Source organism: Periplaneta americana, chromosome 1 (assembly GCF_040183065.1).
Source record: "Periplaneta americana isolate PAMFEO1 chromosome 1, P.americana_PAMFEO1_priV1, whole genome shotgun sequence".
Lineage (NCBI taxonomy): Eukaryota > Metazoa > Arthropoda > Insecta > Blattodea > Blattidae > Periplaneta > Periplaneta americana.
In genome coordinates this window covers 91,961,141-91,980,002 of record NC_091117.1, presented here as the reverse complement: position 1 = coordinate 91,980,002, position 18,862 = coordinate 91,961,141, and the positions used below count along the sequence as shown (strand labels likewise).

Sequence of the window (18,862 nt, the reverse complement as noted above, 5' to 3'; positions counted from 1 at the left end):
CTCATCAAATGTGTCTAGCTTCAAGACACTTCTTTTAATTGTTTTCTTCTCTCATCCAGCATTTCACAAGACGTACCATTCCACATTCTAGTTTTCTCGTTTCTATCACAGTTTTCTGGACACTACTACTGGACACGTCTGTAGCCATTGCCATTTGCTCTTGAACTTTATGTAGAGAAATTTCAATTCCTTGAGAAACTTCTTTAGTCATAAACGCCATTACATTGTTTATACCTTCTTTGATTTGATTATGAAGCTTCTTCCCTTTTAATTTTGAAATAACAGGAGCTATTTCATTAACAATTGTAATTTATAAATACTTAAACTAACTCTACATGTATACACAATTTAAAGACACATAAGCTTACACACTCATAAATGCTGCCATTGGATATTTTTAAAACTTCCGTAATGTAACACAAAGCAATTCACTACCGGTACAAGCACCTATTAGGGAGTGAACAAATAAGTGATGGAGAGAAATGTTTTGCAAGTGGACTTTACACCTGACCAGGAACCGATAACCTGCCGTTTAAATCTCAACAGAATCAGTGAAATGATATGATGATAATGAAGTAACAATGGATGAAATTGGTGGGTGGGGGATTGAAGAATGTTAAGTACTCAGAAAAAATCTGTCCCACAGACATTTCGTCACCATAAATCTTGGAGAATACATTCATATATCGGGATTTGAACTCTAATCTCTAATGTAACAAGCCATTAATCGACTGAAATAGAAGTTAATAATAAATTTATTCAGACACTGCGTTAAATTATTCTTATTTATTTATCAGTTATACAATTTGTAGAAATGCAAGAAAGAAAAGAGGAAATTGGGTAACATCTTAATAAATTGTTCTTTCTACATCACTTCTCCAAATGAAAAAGAAACTGTGTGCATGTTCGCTGTAAATCTTAAGTTAGAAATTACAATGTCAATTATGGAGAAATGCTACACCAAAACAATACTATTAGAATGATGATAAACAAATATTTTGAAAGTTACGGTACGGTACTGGTATATTTGGAATAACTTTTCCCAGGAAGGTAATCGAACACATTATAACTTTGGAAAGCTACACAATAATATACGTAATATTTTAATACAAATGACAAGTAACATGCAACATATAACACAAAGAATGACCTATCAAGAAAGTAAAGTTTACTTTTTAAGAGCAATTTCAATGCAAGTCAAGAATTCCTAAGGGTCTTCATTCAGTTAAAGATGGTATTATAACTCTCTGTCTTTTTATTTTATAAATTACAGAATATAAAATTAGATACCGGTACTTTAGTTTACAATTCTATAACTTAATTTAAATAAGTACAATTCTGTTACCTATTATGAATAATAACTGATCATTAAAACATATTTCTCGTAACTAACGAAACTACTGTTAACATTAATGAATATTATCAATTAAAATCAATTACATTCAAACATATGTACCGTAACAGATATAATATGGCTAATGTAATTCATTTAACAAACTGTAAGATGCAAATTCATCTTCAGGAATAAATTATTCACACATTGATTTTAAATGTATTTAATCATTATTTAAATGCAAAGTATAGCAATAAAATATATTATTACACTTATGTAGAATTTTAAAATTATTTTGTCGAATATCTAATTTGTAATGAAGGTTAATGAATTATATTATTTAAATTAAGTGAATGAATTCTCTGAACTACATAATATAGGTACCGTACTAGAAATATTCTGTTAAGGAGACTGTTTGATGTACAGTACAACATAATATTACACATGATATGACATGCAATTTCGTTTTTATTGTTACGAAAAGAAATAAACTGATGGTAAAACGTAATGGGCTGGTAGCTTGAGTAGCACGATTATTCAAATCTGCTATGCTGTAGAGAGTTGCAACACCAACTAAAAGATTATTTTTAAGCAACACTGACAAACATGCGAATATATATATTTTTCAACTCCATATTCCCTTTAATGCTAATAAAATACAACTCTTCTACAATGGAAAACGTATGGTACTAAGATGGACATCTAAAATCAGTGGCGTGCGACGAAACTTAAACTAGATCTGTAAGATGTAATGGGAATTAATTTTGCAATATTTGCTTTTTTTAGTCTCCAATTATATTGAGGTGACTTAGGTTCCAGCTAGATAAGGGGTTGCAATAAAATATATTTAGATATACTTTTTAAAACACGTTTAATGTTTTTAAATAACTACGACATTCAAAACATTCTTATTTTAGAAAGAATTATCGTTAGTAACATTGAAAATTAAATAAATAGAAATTTACAAAAAATACATTCTTCAAAATTATTTAAATATGCTTTAGACCTATTAATTTTATGACATAATAACAGATAGAATATAATAATAATAATAATAATAATAATAATAATAATAATAATAATAATAATAAATTATAGTGTTCTTTTTTCAACTAATCACTCATATGAAGAGTACCGGTATTCAATAAATTAAAGAAAAAATTTAATACATCTTGATTATACAACTTTTAACACTATATCACTTCGGAATATCTATTATACATCTTTCTCGTGTTAAATTCTACCGTACCTGGTTCTGAAGAAGGCCCATAATAGGCCGAAACATGTTAACCAGGTACGATAGAATTTAACATGTAAAAGATGTAAAATACATATGCCGAAAAAATGTAAGCTTGTAGATTTTTTTAGATCGTTAGTTTTGAGTTAAAATTTTCATACTTAAAATATAGTATGGCAATTATCTTATTATATTCTTGCATGTTTTGATTTTATGTAATATACAGCAAATACGACTCATCTATGAGATGTTTTAACATATTGTAAGCTTCATATCTTACGTTCAGTTCATTCAAACGGCACAATGAATTATTTTGATTTTACATCAAATAACATACAAAATATTGCCAAGATGCGTTGAAAGTTTGAAAATACATAATAGATGCGCAGTGTATGACAATGAAATACACAACAAGATGATTTATCTCATATTTAAAATTATACAAGGAGGCAAACTATAATTTGAAAATATGAGAGAATTCGCTGTTTTTATTTCGTATTTCACAAGATATCTTCAATAGAATGAACTTTCTTTGAAAACATATAAATTGTACAAAATTATAAAGTAAATGGGCTAGCAATGAAATACATTAAAATATTTTTAACGGATTATCATCTTGATGTCTTGTCAATATACCTTGCAATTGTACAGACATGTATATTTGCAAACAAAAATAATTTGTTTTAGTTACCCATACTGTACATACGGTATATAAAAAAGTAATGTAATCTAACAACATGAAAAAATATATAAATATAGCCTATATACATTCTTACTGTGAAACTTTCTATTGTTATATTCCATCCTGTACAGTTACAAGGGGTCTGTTTCAACAGAATTACAAATAGGCAGTGCCAGCACGTCCACAAGTGCAGTACAGCAGAGAAGAGCAACCAAAAGAGGCCAATAGAACAATTATTAGCTGTATAAGTAAAAGCTGTGACTCTCATTAACAAACATTTATTGAACAGAGGAGTAACATGATAGATTTTTAGAACCCCAGAACAATTTAAATATATGATCTATGGTCTACGGAAATATTTTTAGGGAAAGAAGAGTGGTTGAAAAACTACATCAACAGTATAAATTGTGCGAGTCGACAGTGACAATTCTCGCCAGAAGTGCATCCATAGAACAGCAATTTTCTGCCCTCAAATGCATCCATACTTACACGAGAACTAGTCAAGGACAGCAGAGACTCGCACAACTATCCATCATCTCCATCAAGAAGAAAATGCTGAAGTACCTAAAGAGTGAAAGTACTTTTTATGACCGCGTCATTAACAAAATTTCCACGGGATAGAGAAACATAACAAATTTTACTTTTAAAGAAGTTTAGTTTTAAAATTGCATACCCCAAAAATGCCGGATGTTGCACTCATGATTCTGCATTTTCATTTATATAAATCTTACATAAGTAAATTATGCACCGCACGCCACTGTACAACACGAATTAAGGTTGAAATTCCATACTTACACCATTCTTACTTTTACGTTCTCATTTAGTTGATTAAGAGTATTTACAATATTTTTCAAATTATGTAGTAATTTAAACATATGTATAGCCTATGATATGACTTCAAAGTAATTAAAAAAATTAAGCGACATTTTAATATCATTTTATGATATCTGAAATTAATGTAAACCAGACCACTTACCAAAATAAGGGCTTTTAAATTAATTATACATAGTACGAAATGCTCATTATAATATAATCTATTATTCATCAAGCTTAGTGTACGATACCAATAGGTACTTGATTTCCTGCACAATATACATATAGCATCAAAGTTCACACGTATCAGAGGTGGAAATTACCTTAAAAAATGGGATTATGTACATACATAAGTATAAGCTCTCTTAGGCGCACACTCTCCCATAAGTAACTTCCTTTTTTTCATTATAACGCATTTTTCAAAATAAAGTACACAAAATATTATTTTTTTATGTACGTTATACTGAGATTTCACTGTATTATGCAGTGATTAACTATAGTATTTAGAGACTTTAAATATGAGGATAAAAGTAATGAATAGTCTGGTAAGGCTATGGAATGAGACCTATGGTCAGTAATTAGTATTTAAATTAATTACTAGTTTTGTTAAATTAAATAATATGTATACCAGTGCATTGAAATAACAATCTGTCGGACTTCACTATCACACTCTGGCTGCACTCAGTAAAAGATAACTGTGGGTGATGGAGTACAATATTCTAGCATGATTTATGACTTAATAACTTGTAAACTTTCTTCTGTCGATAATAATAAAGACATGTGATCTTCTGTATATGCCATTTTTGAGGCATTTAGACCTGGAAATATCAGTAGGTATTCTCGGTAGATGGCTGGACAAAAAAACGTTCTTTTTTTTTCTACCTCATATAATAATAGATCACACATGTTTCTAATTTAGGAGACAGTTCTCTTCATCTCTTTCTTGGGGCGTTCCACATTTTGTCGTTGATAAATACAAAGTAAGAGAGTTAATACACAGAATTCCATGGAAAGTTTTACAGTACCGGTACAAAAAGTGTTCAGAAAAATGCTGTATACTTATTATCTGCTGTGTAATTTAACCTATTACTCAACTTATGGTACTCATCTACAATGTGGGTCAAAAATCGCTTTCCCCAAACACTTCCTTACATTTAATTACATTTAATTTATATTTGACTACACATTCCTTTATACAGATTTTGTTCAAAATGAAGGCCTTGTTTCACAACATTTAGATACTGATTTACAGATGGCAGAACATAACTCACGATTTTCATCGATTTTCACGAGTGACTGTTCGATCATCTGTCGCAACTGATGCAGATGCTGCTGTTTCTGAGCAAAAAACATCATTTTTCAGAATACCCCACAGTGAAAAATCACATGGCGTCAGGTCGCATGATCTGCGTGGCAATTCTGTTCTGCCACGACGACCAATCCATTCATGGAATTGCTGGTTCAAGAAGTCTCTCACTCCTACACCAAAATGAGGTGGTGCTCCATCCTGTTGCCATGTTAACTGCATTTCGGCAAAACGAGGGCTGTTTTCAAGACGTGACATCAGAAAAACAGTTGACGCACGAAAAGGTTGTCAACCCACCAGTTATTACACCAGCTATTCGTTTATTCAAGTTATGACATCTGTATATGTTTACAAGTATGAAACCTAAGAATGAATACCCAGATTGAGGAAAGCGACTTTTACCCACCTTGTATTTTAGCAGTAATTGTTTAATCTAAATTAAAATGAGATTACTGATAAATTTAAATGTTGAAATTTAGTAAAAATTAGTCCATGTAGGAATACTTCTCAAATTGTTTCACATTTCGTCGCTGTGCCTCCAAAATCCGCCATATGCATTTAAAGAGATTTTTCGGGAGAAAGAACACAGTATTCATTTTTAATTTCCTTGATTTCCAAAGCTACTTTCGGTATAATTTTTTAATTTTTCATATGATGATTGAAATTATACCGAAAGTAGCTTTGAAAATCAAGGAATTAAAAGTAATAATGCTTTTTCCTTTCTCCTGAAAAATCCGTTTAAATGCACATAGTGGATTTTGGAGGAGTTGCGACAATTTATGGCACGTAAAATCTTAAAAACGATATGGACATATGTTAGAGAAATTTATTGATACTAAAGAAAATAAATGTTGTATTAATTTATAATATAGAAATTATAGAGTAATAAGAATGCTTTACATTTCATATCTTATTTGAGATTATCTGCCGAAAGTTCAGAGACAGTTTACAAAAATTTCTTTAAAAATTGAATAACCACCCCAAGTCCGAACTATCTACCATTATAGAGAATTTATTACTCTTATTCTGATAAGTGTTCTGTTTCAATTAAATCCGAAATTTAGTTTATGTTTCAGATTTATATGCAAGGTTTAATTAAGAAATTGTAAAAGAACTATGGAATTATATAAGTTTTGAGAGTCACATTATGAATATGATAGTAATTTTTATATTTATGTTGTTTTGGCTTACCTTTGTCTACTGCCGCCTGTATCAGTATCATCTAAACGACGACTTCTCGCTTGGCGAGCTCTTCTGTTTACTTCATCTTCTGAACTGCTCTCTTCCTCAAATTCACCACTTCCTTTACCACAAATTACTGTAAGAAAAAGTCAATAGAATATAAAACGTTATACAGGCCTATATTAAATCGTATTGAAAAACAAATTTGGTACGGTTCTTATATAATTAAGAATTTATAGTTACTCTAAATGTTCACTATTAAGAAGATCAGCCTATATGTACCAGTAATTAATTATCGCAGTAAATTATCAATCTTCTTAATATATCCAGCTGTTTGCTGACAACATAAAGTCCACTATAGTCCACTGTAGTCTATTCAGTTGTTGTTTTTCACGAGAAATGAGGGGTATTTTGATCGGTGTTCATTATAGATGCCTGTTGCTATTAGCCAGAGTTGGGGTGTGAATTATATATTTAATTAGATGTTTATAGATTTATCTGAAAACTAGTTATTTTCATTTTTGCAAAGTTCTCTAGGCCTACTCACCCATGTCATGCAAGAAGACGCTGGAACTATCTACCTTCACCTTCTACATACTTTTGGTACCGTATCTGCTTAGAAGATTACCCATCACCTTTCTAGTTCTCTTTGAGAAACGGTATTAATCTTGATGGATGTTATTCTTTAGTTCGTCAAACTCAAAGGCAGTGTTTCTCAACATTTATGATATGAACCCCCTCTTTTCCTCGCATTACTTTAGTAGTATAAGGTGTAGACTGTAGAACATAGTAATGCGAAATTTGGTTTATTTTAAAACAATCTTATAGTTAGGAGTTAGACGACAATCGAACATTCAGAGAGAGAGACAAAGACAGAGAGAGAGAGAGAGAGAGAGATCGTAAGGAATGAAAACTTCGTAGGTAACATAAATTCATAAAGAAAATAATTTAATTATTATGTTTTTAATTTAACATAAAATGACGAATGTTTAAATTGTTATAGAACAGGTTTTAAAAATTTCATCATCATCATCATCATCATCATCATCATCATCATCATCATCATCATCATTATTTTGTTTGAGGGCCGAGGTCCTCAGTTGAAAGCACTGATCTAGGGTGTGTGGATAATATCACACGGATTATATCGGGAGATCAAGGGGGCCATATGTTGTTAGTGATGACTGATGACTCTATCATCCATTCTCTCTCTCTCTTCTCTCCCTCCCGAATGTTGTCCACTTGTTTGACTTCCTCATTTAGAATTTGCAAGTTTACCTTCTTTGTTTTTTCCAGTAACGATGGTCTTGGTCTTGTTTGCATTTATTTTCATCCTATACTGCTCACAGCTATCATTTACCTCCAGTAGCCCATCCCTTAGTACCGATATCATCTCCTCTTCTGCTAACAATGCTAACATCAGCAAATCTTATGCACTTTATTCTTCTTCCTCCTACTATCACCTCTTCCATGTTCAGTACGAACATATGATTCATAAATGAACATTCGTTGCAGAATAGAATAATTAGGCCTATTGTTTTCCATTTCACCTTTCCTTTCCTAACAGACCATAAGCAACGAACAAACACATGCATTTAGGTAGACAGTTCCAGCATCTCCTTGCATGGCATGGATGAGTACGTAACTCTTAAAATAATAATAAGGAGCCTACGGTAGTATTTTGTTAGTCACTCTAGTGTGCGAGTTTAATAGCAAAATCTTTTTGCCAGCTGGCAGGGGGAATATGCTCTACAGCCCATGAACTCCATGTCATGTTCATATTTCACAGATAATCCACTCAACCACTATATACCGTATTTATTTTGAAATGGTATTATTTTCTGTAATGAATTTATCACCATTACATATTAACATTTTTCATAAGTTAATTAATAGGTCTACTCAATTCCTATTCTCTAACATTTGAATCATAGGAGTCAACATAGCAGTAGGGATTTTAAATGAAGTCATTTTACTCATCCTATATGAATACAGTACTGGTAAGTGAAAAACAAGATATTTTAAGTATCATACAAAAATTAAAATTTTATTTAAAAAAATATACCTAAAAACAATCATATCTTGGTACAATAGTATCGGTACGTAAAAGCAATAAATTATTGTTTAGGACAGAAAGGTAGCGTTTAAATAATATAACTGCAAAGAAAAATAGTGAAGAACACATAGATGGAATAACATGTTTACTAAAAATCAGTGTCATATTTAAAAATCTGCAATTACATAATTAATAATTAGACTACAACAAAGTGCATAAGTTTAGCTGATGATGTGGCGTTTTCAGCAGAAGAGGAGATGATACTAAGGGATATGCTACTGAAACTAAATGACAGCTGTGAGCAGTATGGATTGAAGATAAATGTACACAAGACCTAAGACAATGGTTGTCGAAAGAAAAATAAAGAAGGTAAACTTACGAATTCTAAATGAGGTAGTAGAGCCAGTGAACAGCTTCAAATACTTGGGGTGTGCTATAAGCAGTAACATGAGCTGCTGCCAGGAAGTCAAAAGGAGGTAGCAATGGCCAAGGAAGCTTTTAATAGAAAAAGGAGCATCTTCTGCGGATCTCTGGAAAAAGAACTAAGGAAGAGACTACTGAAGTGCTTTGTGTGGAGAGTGGCATTGAATGGGGTAGAAACATGGACATTACGACGAAGTGAAGAGAAACAAATAGAAGCATTTGATATGTGAATATGGGGAAGAATGGAGCATGTGAAGTGGACAGACAGAATAAAAAATAAAGTTGTGTTGGAAAGGTGGATGAAGAAAGAATGATGCTGAAACTGATCATAAAGAGAAAAAGAAATTGGTTGGGTCACTGGGTGAGAAGCAACTGTCTTCTGAAGGATGCACTGGAAGGAATGGTGAACGGGAGAAGAGTTTGGGGCAGAAGTTGGATGATAGACGACATTAAGATATGTGGATCATATGCGGAGACTGAAAGGAAGGCAGAAAATAGGAAAGATTGAGATTGCTGAGTTTGCAGTGAAAGACCTGCCCATGGGCAGAACACTTCTGTGTATATATGTACCGGTAATGAATTTATATTCATATCAATTAGTAGCTTAACGTACTCTCTAGGTCTAGGTGATGGACTGAGAGTACTGCAGGCCATATGGCTAACTCTTGACTATATGGTAAATGTTACTGCTACAGTAATTCTTATTGGCTAGGAGAAGAAACTTGGATTTCGATTCAACAATGAGAACTTATGTCTGATAGCTTTCCAATACTGGGCATGAAAGAAAACAAGAGAGAGCTATCCTCCCCTATTTTTGGAAAATCACATAGGCCTACAGAATAAAACACTGAGCAAAAATAATCTCTAATTAGTTTTAAGTTATTGTACCGGTACTGTTGTTATTTTGAGGTTATGACAGAAATGAAAACTTTAAATAAAAAAAATGTTAACGTACCGGTAATACCAAGATGACGAGTTACAGAGGAAAGGAGATAAAAAAGAAAGGGAGCAGAAAGGGAAGAGGCAAAGAGATAGACAAAGAGTGAGGGAGTGAGTGATCGTGCAATTACTATCTAGAATTTTAGAGTTTTCTGTAGCTATATAATTGTGGAAATATATATTATAAAGAAGTGGATCTCTTCTTGCTCTCTTACTCTCTTTCTCTGTGTGTTCGCTTCCTTATTTTAACTATCTTAAGAACTACGTTAACATCTTTCAATTATTAACTGCACAGAAATAACTTCAAATTCACATCCGACAGCTTAATGTACATAACTGTATTAAAGTACCTATTTCTCTATTTAATTCCCCATGATCACTTGATAAAATTATTATTAATATACGTATGTGTACTTGGAATAATAATACCAGTGATGAAAAGAAACATATAATAATGTAAATTCGAAATGAAGATTGCGGACTATGATTTTGCATATGAAACAGCGCATTGATATACTTCAACACTTAAATTAGTGTTCAAAAGAAGTAGACAAATCTGTTACGAGCATTTAACATATAGTGTACAGAATGATTCACGGCTAGAGCCACACTTTAAGAATCAATTCTATAGTCCATTTTAAGCATAAAAAGTCATATAAACATGGGTCCCATTATAATTAGTTTGAAAGTTACTTGTAAAAATCCAAATGTCATACTGTGAATCAGACTTCGGAGAGTTGCATCGTAATACAAACATTGGAACATAAACTAAAAGAATGATTGCGCTGTGACGTGAAGTATGGGGGAAGGGGAAGACAGATCTGCCCATATTGTGCATGCTACTGCACTCATCAGGGACAGCCATGTTGAGTTAAGGAACACTATGCATGCCATTCACATCCGTGCGGCCAAGTTCATTAAAATGGAAAGAGGAATATTTTTAAATCTGCTTCCAAACTGATATATGTTTATTTTACGATTAATACAGTATTTTTAATTAACATTTCTTAATATATCTATGTAATTTTAGTGAATAATTCTTAGTTCTTCTCAAAACCACTGCTGCTTTCGTAGGATTCAATCAGTTGATAATCGGACCCATGTTCATATGACATTGTATGCTCAAAATGACCTATAGAAGTGTACTTAAAGTGCGGGTCATTAGTCGTGAATTACCTTGTATATGGTAGTAATGGTTACACTGTAAATCTTGAAAGATACCAGTACTGCAATGAAACTTCTTTTATACCTTTTGTACTTACGTGTTTTTCACGCTTATTCATTTTTTTTCTTAAGTCCCAGCAAACTTTCTATCCATTCCATGTTAATATATTTCAATTATAAGTTTTTCGTTTATGCGTTTTTTTTTTATATTTATACGATCATATTTTAAACTCCAGAGATACGAAACGTCATTTATATGTTCTAATCCATTTTTCTCGAAATTAAGTTTGCTGTAAAAATGCAAAAAACGCGAAAATACAGTATGCGTTCAATGTTAATTAATCAATCTTCTTAATGTATCCAGTGGTTTGCTGGCAATATAAAGTCGACTATAGTCCACTGTCTTGTTTTTCATGAGAAATGAGGGATATTTTGATCGGTGTTCATTATAGATGGCTGTTGCTAGTAGCCAGACTTGGGATGTAGTCAATATATACTGCAGAATTGTGTCTTCTGAAACTGGTACAGTACTGATGATTTTAAGTTTCTTTTTTGTGATTTATGAATGAAAAGTGCAGAAAAATGTGTTCCAGATCTTCATCATGATTATTATACCACAGACAAGCAGGAGTATCAGAAAGGTGAAATTGTGTGACAATGTGACCTGTTCTGGCGCTTGTTAAAAATGTTTGAACATGTCTGGGCAAGTTTTTGTACATTTCCAGGTCATTTGGTTTCTTCTGAACGGACTATAAAATTTGTCCTTTGTCAGATCCATAGGTTTATAAAATGAGACCTTACTGAAACAAAGACACTGGATAGAGATATCACTTGAAGAGGTCTTGGTTGCAAATATGTTGCCTGTTTTGCAATATTATTGACTTTCTCGTTTCCAGGTATGCCACAATGACTAAGTATCCATTGAAATGTTATTTCCTTTTGGAGTTTTTTAGAATACTTAATTGTTTCTGAATTGGAATAATTTTATGTGCCCCCTTGGAGTCGGTAAGTACTACATGCAAATATATTTTTCAGAAATTTGAGTAACACCCTCAATAGCTAGCAATTCAGCATCAAGACTGGAGGAGGATGAACATGGTATGAAATAGCTTTCTTGATATTTTGGAATATAATACTCTGCTCCTGATGTCCCATCATCAGGATTTAGAGATCCATCTGTATAAATTTGAAGGTGATCCTTATATGTGCTGCAGATTAGTTCCATGGCATCTAACTTAAGAACGTATGGAGGATCATTTTTGGAATGATTTCCTGGAATTTGTATACTATGTTCTGGAATCATCCATTTCCATGGAGGAATTTCGTTCACAACTGGAGTTTTAGCAATGAGTATGTCTGTGATATAGATTGGTATTTCTTCTTTGTTTATTTTGTAGAAATTACACAGCATATTATCTGACAGTTTGAAGAATGTCTGAGATCTGGATGAGACTTGCAATTTTAAATGACGTATTTTTAGATCCTTTTTTTAATACATAGTGTCTGATGGGTTGAAGAGGGCCTATTACATTCAATTTCTAGGGCAACAATTGATGTGGTTTTTGGTACTCCTAGGCATAATCTTAAGGCTGAATTTTGAAGAACAGAATGTTTTTTATGATGAGTTGCTGATGCTCCTCCCCATATTTCACATCATTGTTAAGATGAGGCTCATTTTGAAATTCGTGAAATTCTAAGCTGCCAATGCTTGCCTCCAACAATCTTGTGTCCTTTAATGACAATGTTACCACTTTAGAAACAGTGAAACATATTTCATAACACACCATGATGTAAATGAAATTCTGGAACAGTTATCACAATTTGAGAGCATGATTTATTCCTTACGAGCAAGCAGTCCAAAATAACCGACTACTTTGTAAAATAATCACATGTTATTAAATGAAGATCACACAGCAAGTCAATTTCGTAAAATGTTGTGGATTGATGTAATATATCAGCCAGTTTTGGGTCTAAGCAGATATGATTTCTTAAAAATAATCTTAATATTCTTCAAGAGTAATGTGTTATAAATTTGAATATCGTACAGTATTATAGACTCAAAGACGGTTGAACTGTGAAGTTATAAATTTTTCTTGTGAAAATTATACAAAAGTGACGTTCTTCCCATAATTAGATCGTATAGTCTTCATATTATGCAATTTCAGAAGTTATTAAATGTCATTTCAGTTAATATACGTTTTTCTTACTTATGCGTTTTCTCTTCAGACTGTCATAAAAACGTAAGAATATAAATGAAGTTTTACTGTATTAATAATACTGGGGTATTGTATAAATTTTTACAAGAAGTAAGCTAAATAACAGAATTCACATAAATTATTTCATATAAGCCTATTTATTGCTTTCGGCTTTCTAATATTATAATTAATAATTATTTCAAAGTCAGTCACCTTCATTTCTGTATGTGTTATTGATAAAGTTTTTATAAATCAACCATGCAAGCTAATTCAGCAAATGGGAAAACTTGGTAAATAAAAATAACATTGAAATAAGTTAAGACTGAAAAATACTAAACATATCACACAGCTAAGCTGTATTAAATATTGCCACTGAATACAATTTAAATGAAATTAATATACAGATAACTTGACTGGACAATCAATAGTTCTATATGTTAACTGATTTTCGTTCATTAAAATTTTACATATCACAGTCTTTCAAAAATACCGTGAATTCACAGATCCAGAAATTTGTACCGTAACTTATAGATTTTTTACATTATAACATAGGTTATAATAGGATTGAGTGTATAAAATACGAATTTCATACGGTTTTTTAAATTTATGATTTGGCTATGCAGATATGCATATAAATTGAATGATATAGAATTTGTTACCAGTACTCTTATCTGATGTCAGTCATTACAAAAGTCTAATCATGTTTTGAATAAGCCTACACAGACTTTTGAAGAAGTGGCTGCTGTAATGTATTTAAATTAAACTTGTATCAAAATTTAAATGAAATATACAGTATCGGTAACATAAAATCAGTACCGGTATACAATAATGTATACTAATTTTTAGATATAGGAGTGCCACTTCAAAAAATACCGATTCATCTCCGTGATATCTATGTAACAAAATAAAGAGCGAACAAGCGAGGTGGCCCAGATGATAATGTTTGATAGTTGCATTCTGGAAGTCGCGTATTTAAGCCCAGTGGCTGACCAATCTGACAGGGATTTTACATAGTTTCCTTCAGTCATCAAGGCAATTGCCGGATTTGAAATTTACTTACCATGATTCATCACGATAAAAAATATTTATTATTATTACTATGTATTATTCCGTAATGCCAAGACTGTCTTAAATACCCAAACCATAATACAGAAACAAAGATGGCCACCACTGTCATACAACCATTTTCAACACTTTCCTAAGAAGTTATGCAACCTAGAACTTGTGGTCCTTGTCTATAAGCATTCCAATAATGAGAGTCACAAATTTGAGTCAACAACACAACAAACGATGTTCAGACTACCTTCCCCGTATTTCATTGCACTTATTACATCTGCACAACATTGATTGCCTTACATTTACACACATAAAGGAGATCCCACTCACAGTCCATCGGAACATGTGGTTTCAACATGATAGTGCTCCTCCACACTTTGGCCTCGCAATCAGGCAGTATGTGAACAGTACCTTTGGGGACATGTGGATAGGGAGGAGGGGATCTGTTGCATGGCCTACATGTTCTCCGTACCTCAACTCTCTTAATTTTTACATGTGAGGATATGTCAAAATTGTTGTGTACATCATTCCTGTTGACATCAGGGAGGAACTGATTAATCGAATCAATACAGCTTTTCAACGGATCAGGAATGATCCTGGCATGTGTGCAAATGTGTCGATGTTGCGCAGATGCAATGAGTGCAATCATAGGCGCCAACTTTTGAAATTCTTGGGGCATGTCATAGACCTCGGATTTTTAGGCTCGAACAGAATAGGTTGCAACAATTTTATGTAAAAATCCCTAAATGTATGCAACACGAGAAACTCTCGAGCGATGATATTGCCTAAAACTAGGTGCATTAAAGAACGTATGTTTCAACCTACACTAAATGAGCCTAAACATCCGAGGTCCATGTTATAAACTGCGCTGTCTACATTTATAAATTCGTAATATAATTTTGTGTCCCGCGCCATGACGTCGTGGTCTAAGGCATCCTGCCTTACAGAATGCGCGCTGGTTCGAGTTTTCGTGAGGAAAGACATTTTCTCATGAAATTTCTGCTAGTGTATGGGACCGGTGCCCACCCAGCATCGTGATGCAATTGAGGAGCTACAATAGGTAGCAAAATCCGATTATGAAAGCCAACTATAACGGCTGGAGGGATCATCATGCTAACCACGCGATATTTCTATTCTAGTTGGATGATCGTCCACCTCTGCTTCGGCATGTGGACGTGAGGCCAGCAGCCGGCTGGTCAGTCTGGGATCTTAAAGGGCTGTAGCGCCACGAACTATTATTTATTGATACAATTTTGTTGTGAAAATATGCAATAAATACTTGCAAACATTATATAGGCCTAATCACTCACCTACGATGATAGAACCTCCTGATAGCTGTTTTACTGATGAACTCGTTGATTATTTCACCGATGTTAAGTTTACAATGTCAAAATCATCACCATAATATATAAATAACATAACTATTATCTTCTAAGCCTAGTAAAAACTGTTCCATTTTTACGAGATGTGACATTGTTTAGGGTGGAATTCGGGTTTTCAAGCTTGTTGTTGTTTGATGCACTACCTCATAATATAAATCGCGGAACCTTTCCTGAATGTCTGTGAAGTTACATGTCTCACCACTTCCTAATCTTAATGGGATTTTTCTTGGCCGTGAAAGTGTAAAGAGACTTAACCCTGGAATGATAACATGAAATTTCCTAACATAAATGGTAACGTGGGGTGTCATTAGACCCCTTATTATATTCAAGTTTTAAGACTGAAATATGGAAGAAATGTAATACATTTTTTAATATTATATAGAACCAATATGCTTACACTAATAGAATTGAAAAAAGAAAACATGTTGGTCAAAAAAAAAAAAAACTGTCTATTTGGCTGAGCTATTCCAGGAAATAGGTATGTGGGGGACTGGTGGGCCCCCACGTTACCATCCCAGGGTTAATTGCAGTATATTAGAGTTTTCATTAGTATCTTCAAAATAGTATCTACAGAAGTACAAGCTAAGCGATAATTTAGTGAAACTTTTTGAATAACTGTCATAATAAGTAAAGTTATAATAATAATAATAATAATAATAATAATAATAATAATAATAATAATAATAATAATGATGATGATGATGATGATGATGATGATGATGATGATGATGATGATGATGATGATAATATCAAGAACTAGAAATCACATGTGCGGGTATGCTGAGAATGCCCACTTTCTTTCTAGGATCTGCTCGAGCGAACGAGCATACCAGTAGTTGGCGCCTATGAGTGCAATGAAGTAGGGACAAGACACTATGAATATCGTTTGTAGTGTTACTAGTTCAATTCTGTGTATCTACAGTATAGTAAATGAGAGTCAGTCCGTTATGGAGTTCCTCCCCTGTGCTTTTCCTAAGGCAGGACTACGTTTTCTTAATGATGAAAATGACCTCTCAGAAGAATAAGTAGTTACAGGGAGAGTTGCCATTATTGTAAACAGGTTGTGTATTACTGCAAGTAAGTCACTATTATAATGTTGCAGAGTTTCAACAGTGTTTCTTTTTTTTTTTTCTCTGTGGAGCTATGGGGAGGGAGGGTTTACTGCCATCACTCCTTCGCTGCGCCAGTGGTTAAAGGAAAAGTGGCGTTGTTACTCGAAAGTAATTTATCGTCTTTATTCGATCATATTATCATTTAAATATATATTATTGTTTTATAGCGATGGAATTTAACATCACAAGTCCCTTTATCAAATTTAAAATCTCGTCCAGTCGAGCGTAAAAGAAACAACAGTACTGATTGCTAACGAGACCTAATGTACTGTACCATAAAAAAAAGGTTCGCTCAGCAGTACAGGGTTACAGTGTCAGACAAATGCGAGTTTTTTTATAATAGGCCTACGTCATGCGTGCTTTGTTTCGGATAGATTAGTACATTGCCATACTAATAGGACTCAATATGGCAAAAATATTACGACAGCGATGGTGGGATGAAATTAATACCACGTGAAAATACAAACCGAACTTAAAAAAATCAAGCAATGAACGGGAATTGAATACCATATTTCTGTTTCGTAGGTAGTCAAGCAAACCATTGAGCTATGACAAATTTCGACAACAAGCCTTTTCTATTGTCCTTTCCACATGTACTCGCGTTGAACAAATGGGATGCATCTGGAATTTTATTTGTTGCTAAATTAGTGTATTTGGAAATTGCGTGAGTTATATAATTATCGAAATTAAACACATACTGTATAAGGAACAAGATTGGGTTCGTTCTAAAGGCGAGGGAGGGAAAACGCTAAGTGAAATCATCAAGATAATAGATGTAACATCTCCCTTCAGCTGTACTGCGTAGCTATCATGAAGAAATGTTTCTAAGCCGACCATTTTTTCTTTTTATATATAATATGTACAACATATTATAAGTTACACACCTATGATGAAATAAAATTATATTATGTTATCAAGTAGAGTAAAATGAAATTTCAGATAAGCAGAGTGTTTTAGCATGTGAAATATATAAAAAGGAGATTGTTTTTCATTATTCAGCTCTCTCCATTCTCTGGTGCTCTGGTGTAAGATTTTTTTTTAACTAATGGCGTGTACTTGACTGTTCGTCATTCACCCATAAGAAACCAGTTGTGTAGATCACTTTACCGACAGAGTCTTTGCCCATAGTGCGCTATAGGAGGCTGATCTATGCTACCACCCGCAATGAGATGAGATGATGAAGGAGATTTGTTAGGAATGTCACAAGGGAACTGGAGCTCCTGGAGAAAACACTGGATTATACCTATACCACGGGCTTTCCCAACACAACTTATAAATCGGAACAAACCGAGGATCGAACTCGAATCCACAGATTTGTAAGTCCAGTGCTCTAGCCATAAGACCACTGTGGCACCTCACTCTGGTGTAATATGTGTGTGGCTGAATTTATGAACCCACTGTTTCTGTGAAGTATGGGAAGTGGGAATGAGTTGCGAATATAATATTAGCAGAATCTACGTATGATTCATGGTCTTATTCCAGCAACCGAAGTAAAAGATATTAAACTACAGTCACCTGTTTGACTGAAAGAATAAGAAATTTCTGTTCAAAATGCATATAAACATGTTTCATAATCTTCAGTGAGATGCAACATTTCTCGAAGAATTTCTTTTAACAACGTTTATACTGGTAAAGTTTATGTAAGCTAGTAAACCTGCCATCATTGACTAAATGTGATATAGATATTAACCAATATCAAAGGGTCAATGTGACACTTGTCACTTCTATCACATTCAAATGGGAGACATTTTACCAGTGGTGCAACTAATGATGGTAGGACTGAGACTTACACCAAAAGCAAATATTAAAAACAAATTTCACCTTAATAAACTGCATTCCATACATAAAATAGGTATTATTAAAATATTAACTGGGAAAGTGAGATCATCTAAACACGTCAACAATCTACAACATTCTGTTTAAGCAGCAATGTCAAGTACGGTACCTTTCTTTGTAACTCACCCATCTTGTCGATGATATAA

The 18,862-nt window shown here is 33.1% G+C and overlaps 1 protein-coding gene across 3 annotated transcripts in view; it reads right to left on the bottom strand.

The window, feature by feature from the left end:
* Rph (Rabphilin) overlaps positions 1 to 18,862 on the bottom strand; it is a 652,346-nt gene that overhangs the window by 29,411 nt on the left and 604,073 nt on the right. For all 3 annotated transcript variants that reach the window (XM_069824012.1, XM_069824022.1, XM_069824031.1), the window contains one exon: positions 6,563 to 6,689. In XM_069824012.1, the coding sequence (XP_069680113.1) occupies positions 6,563 to 6,689 (127 nt within the window). The remainder of the gene's footprint in view (positions 1 to 6,562; positions 6,690 to 18,862) is intronic.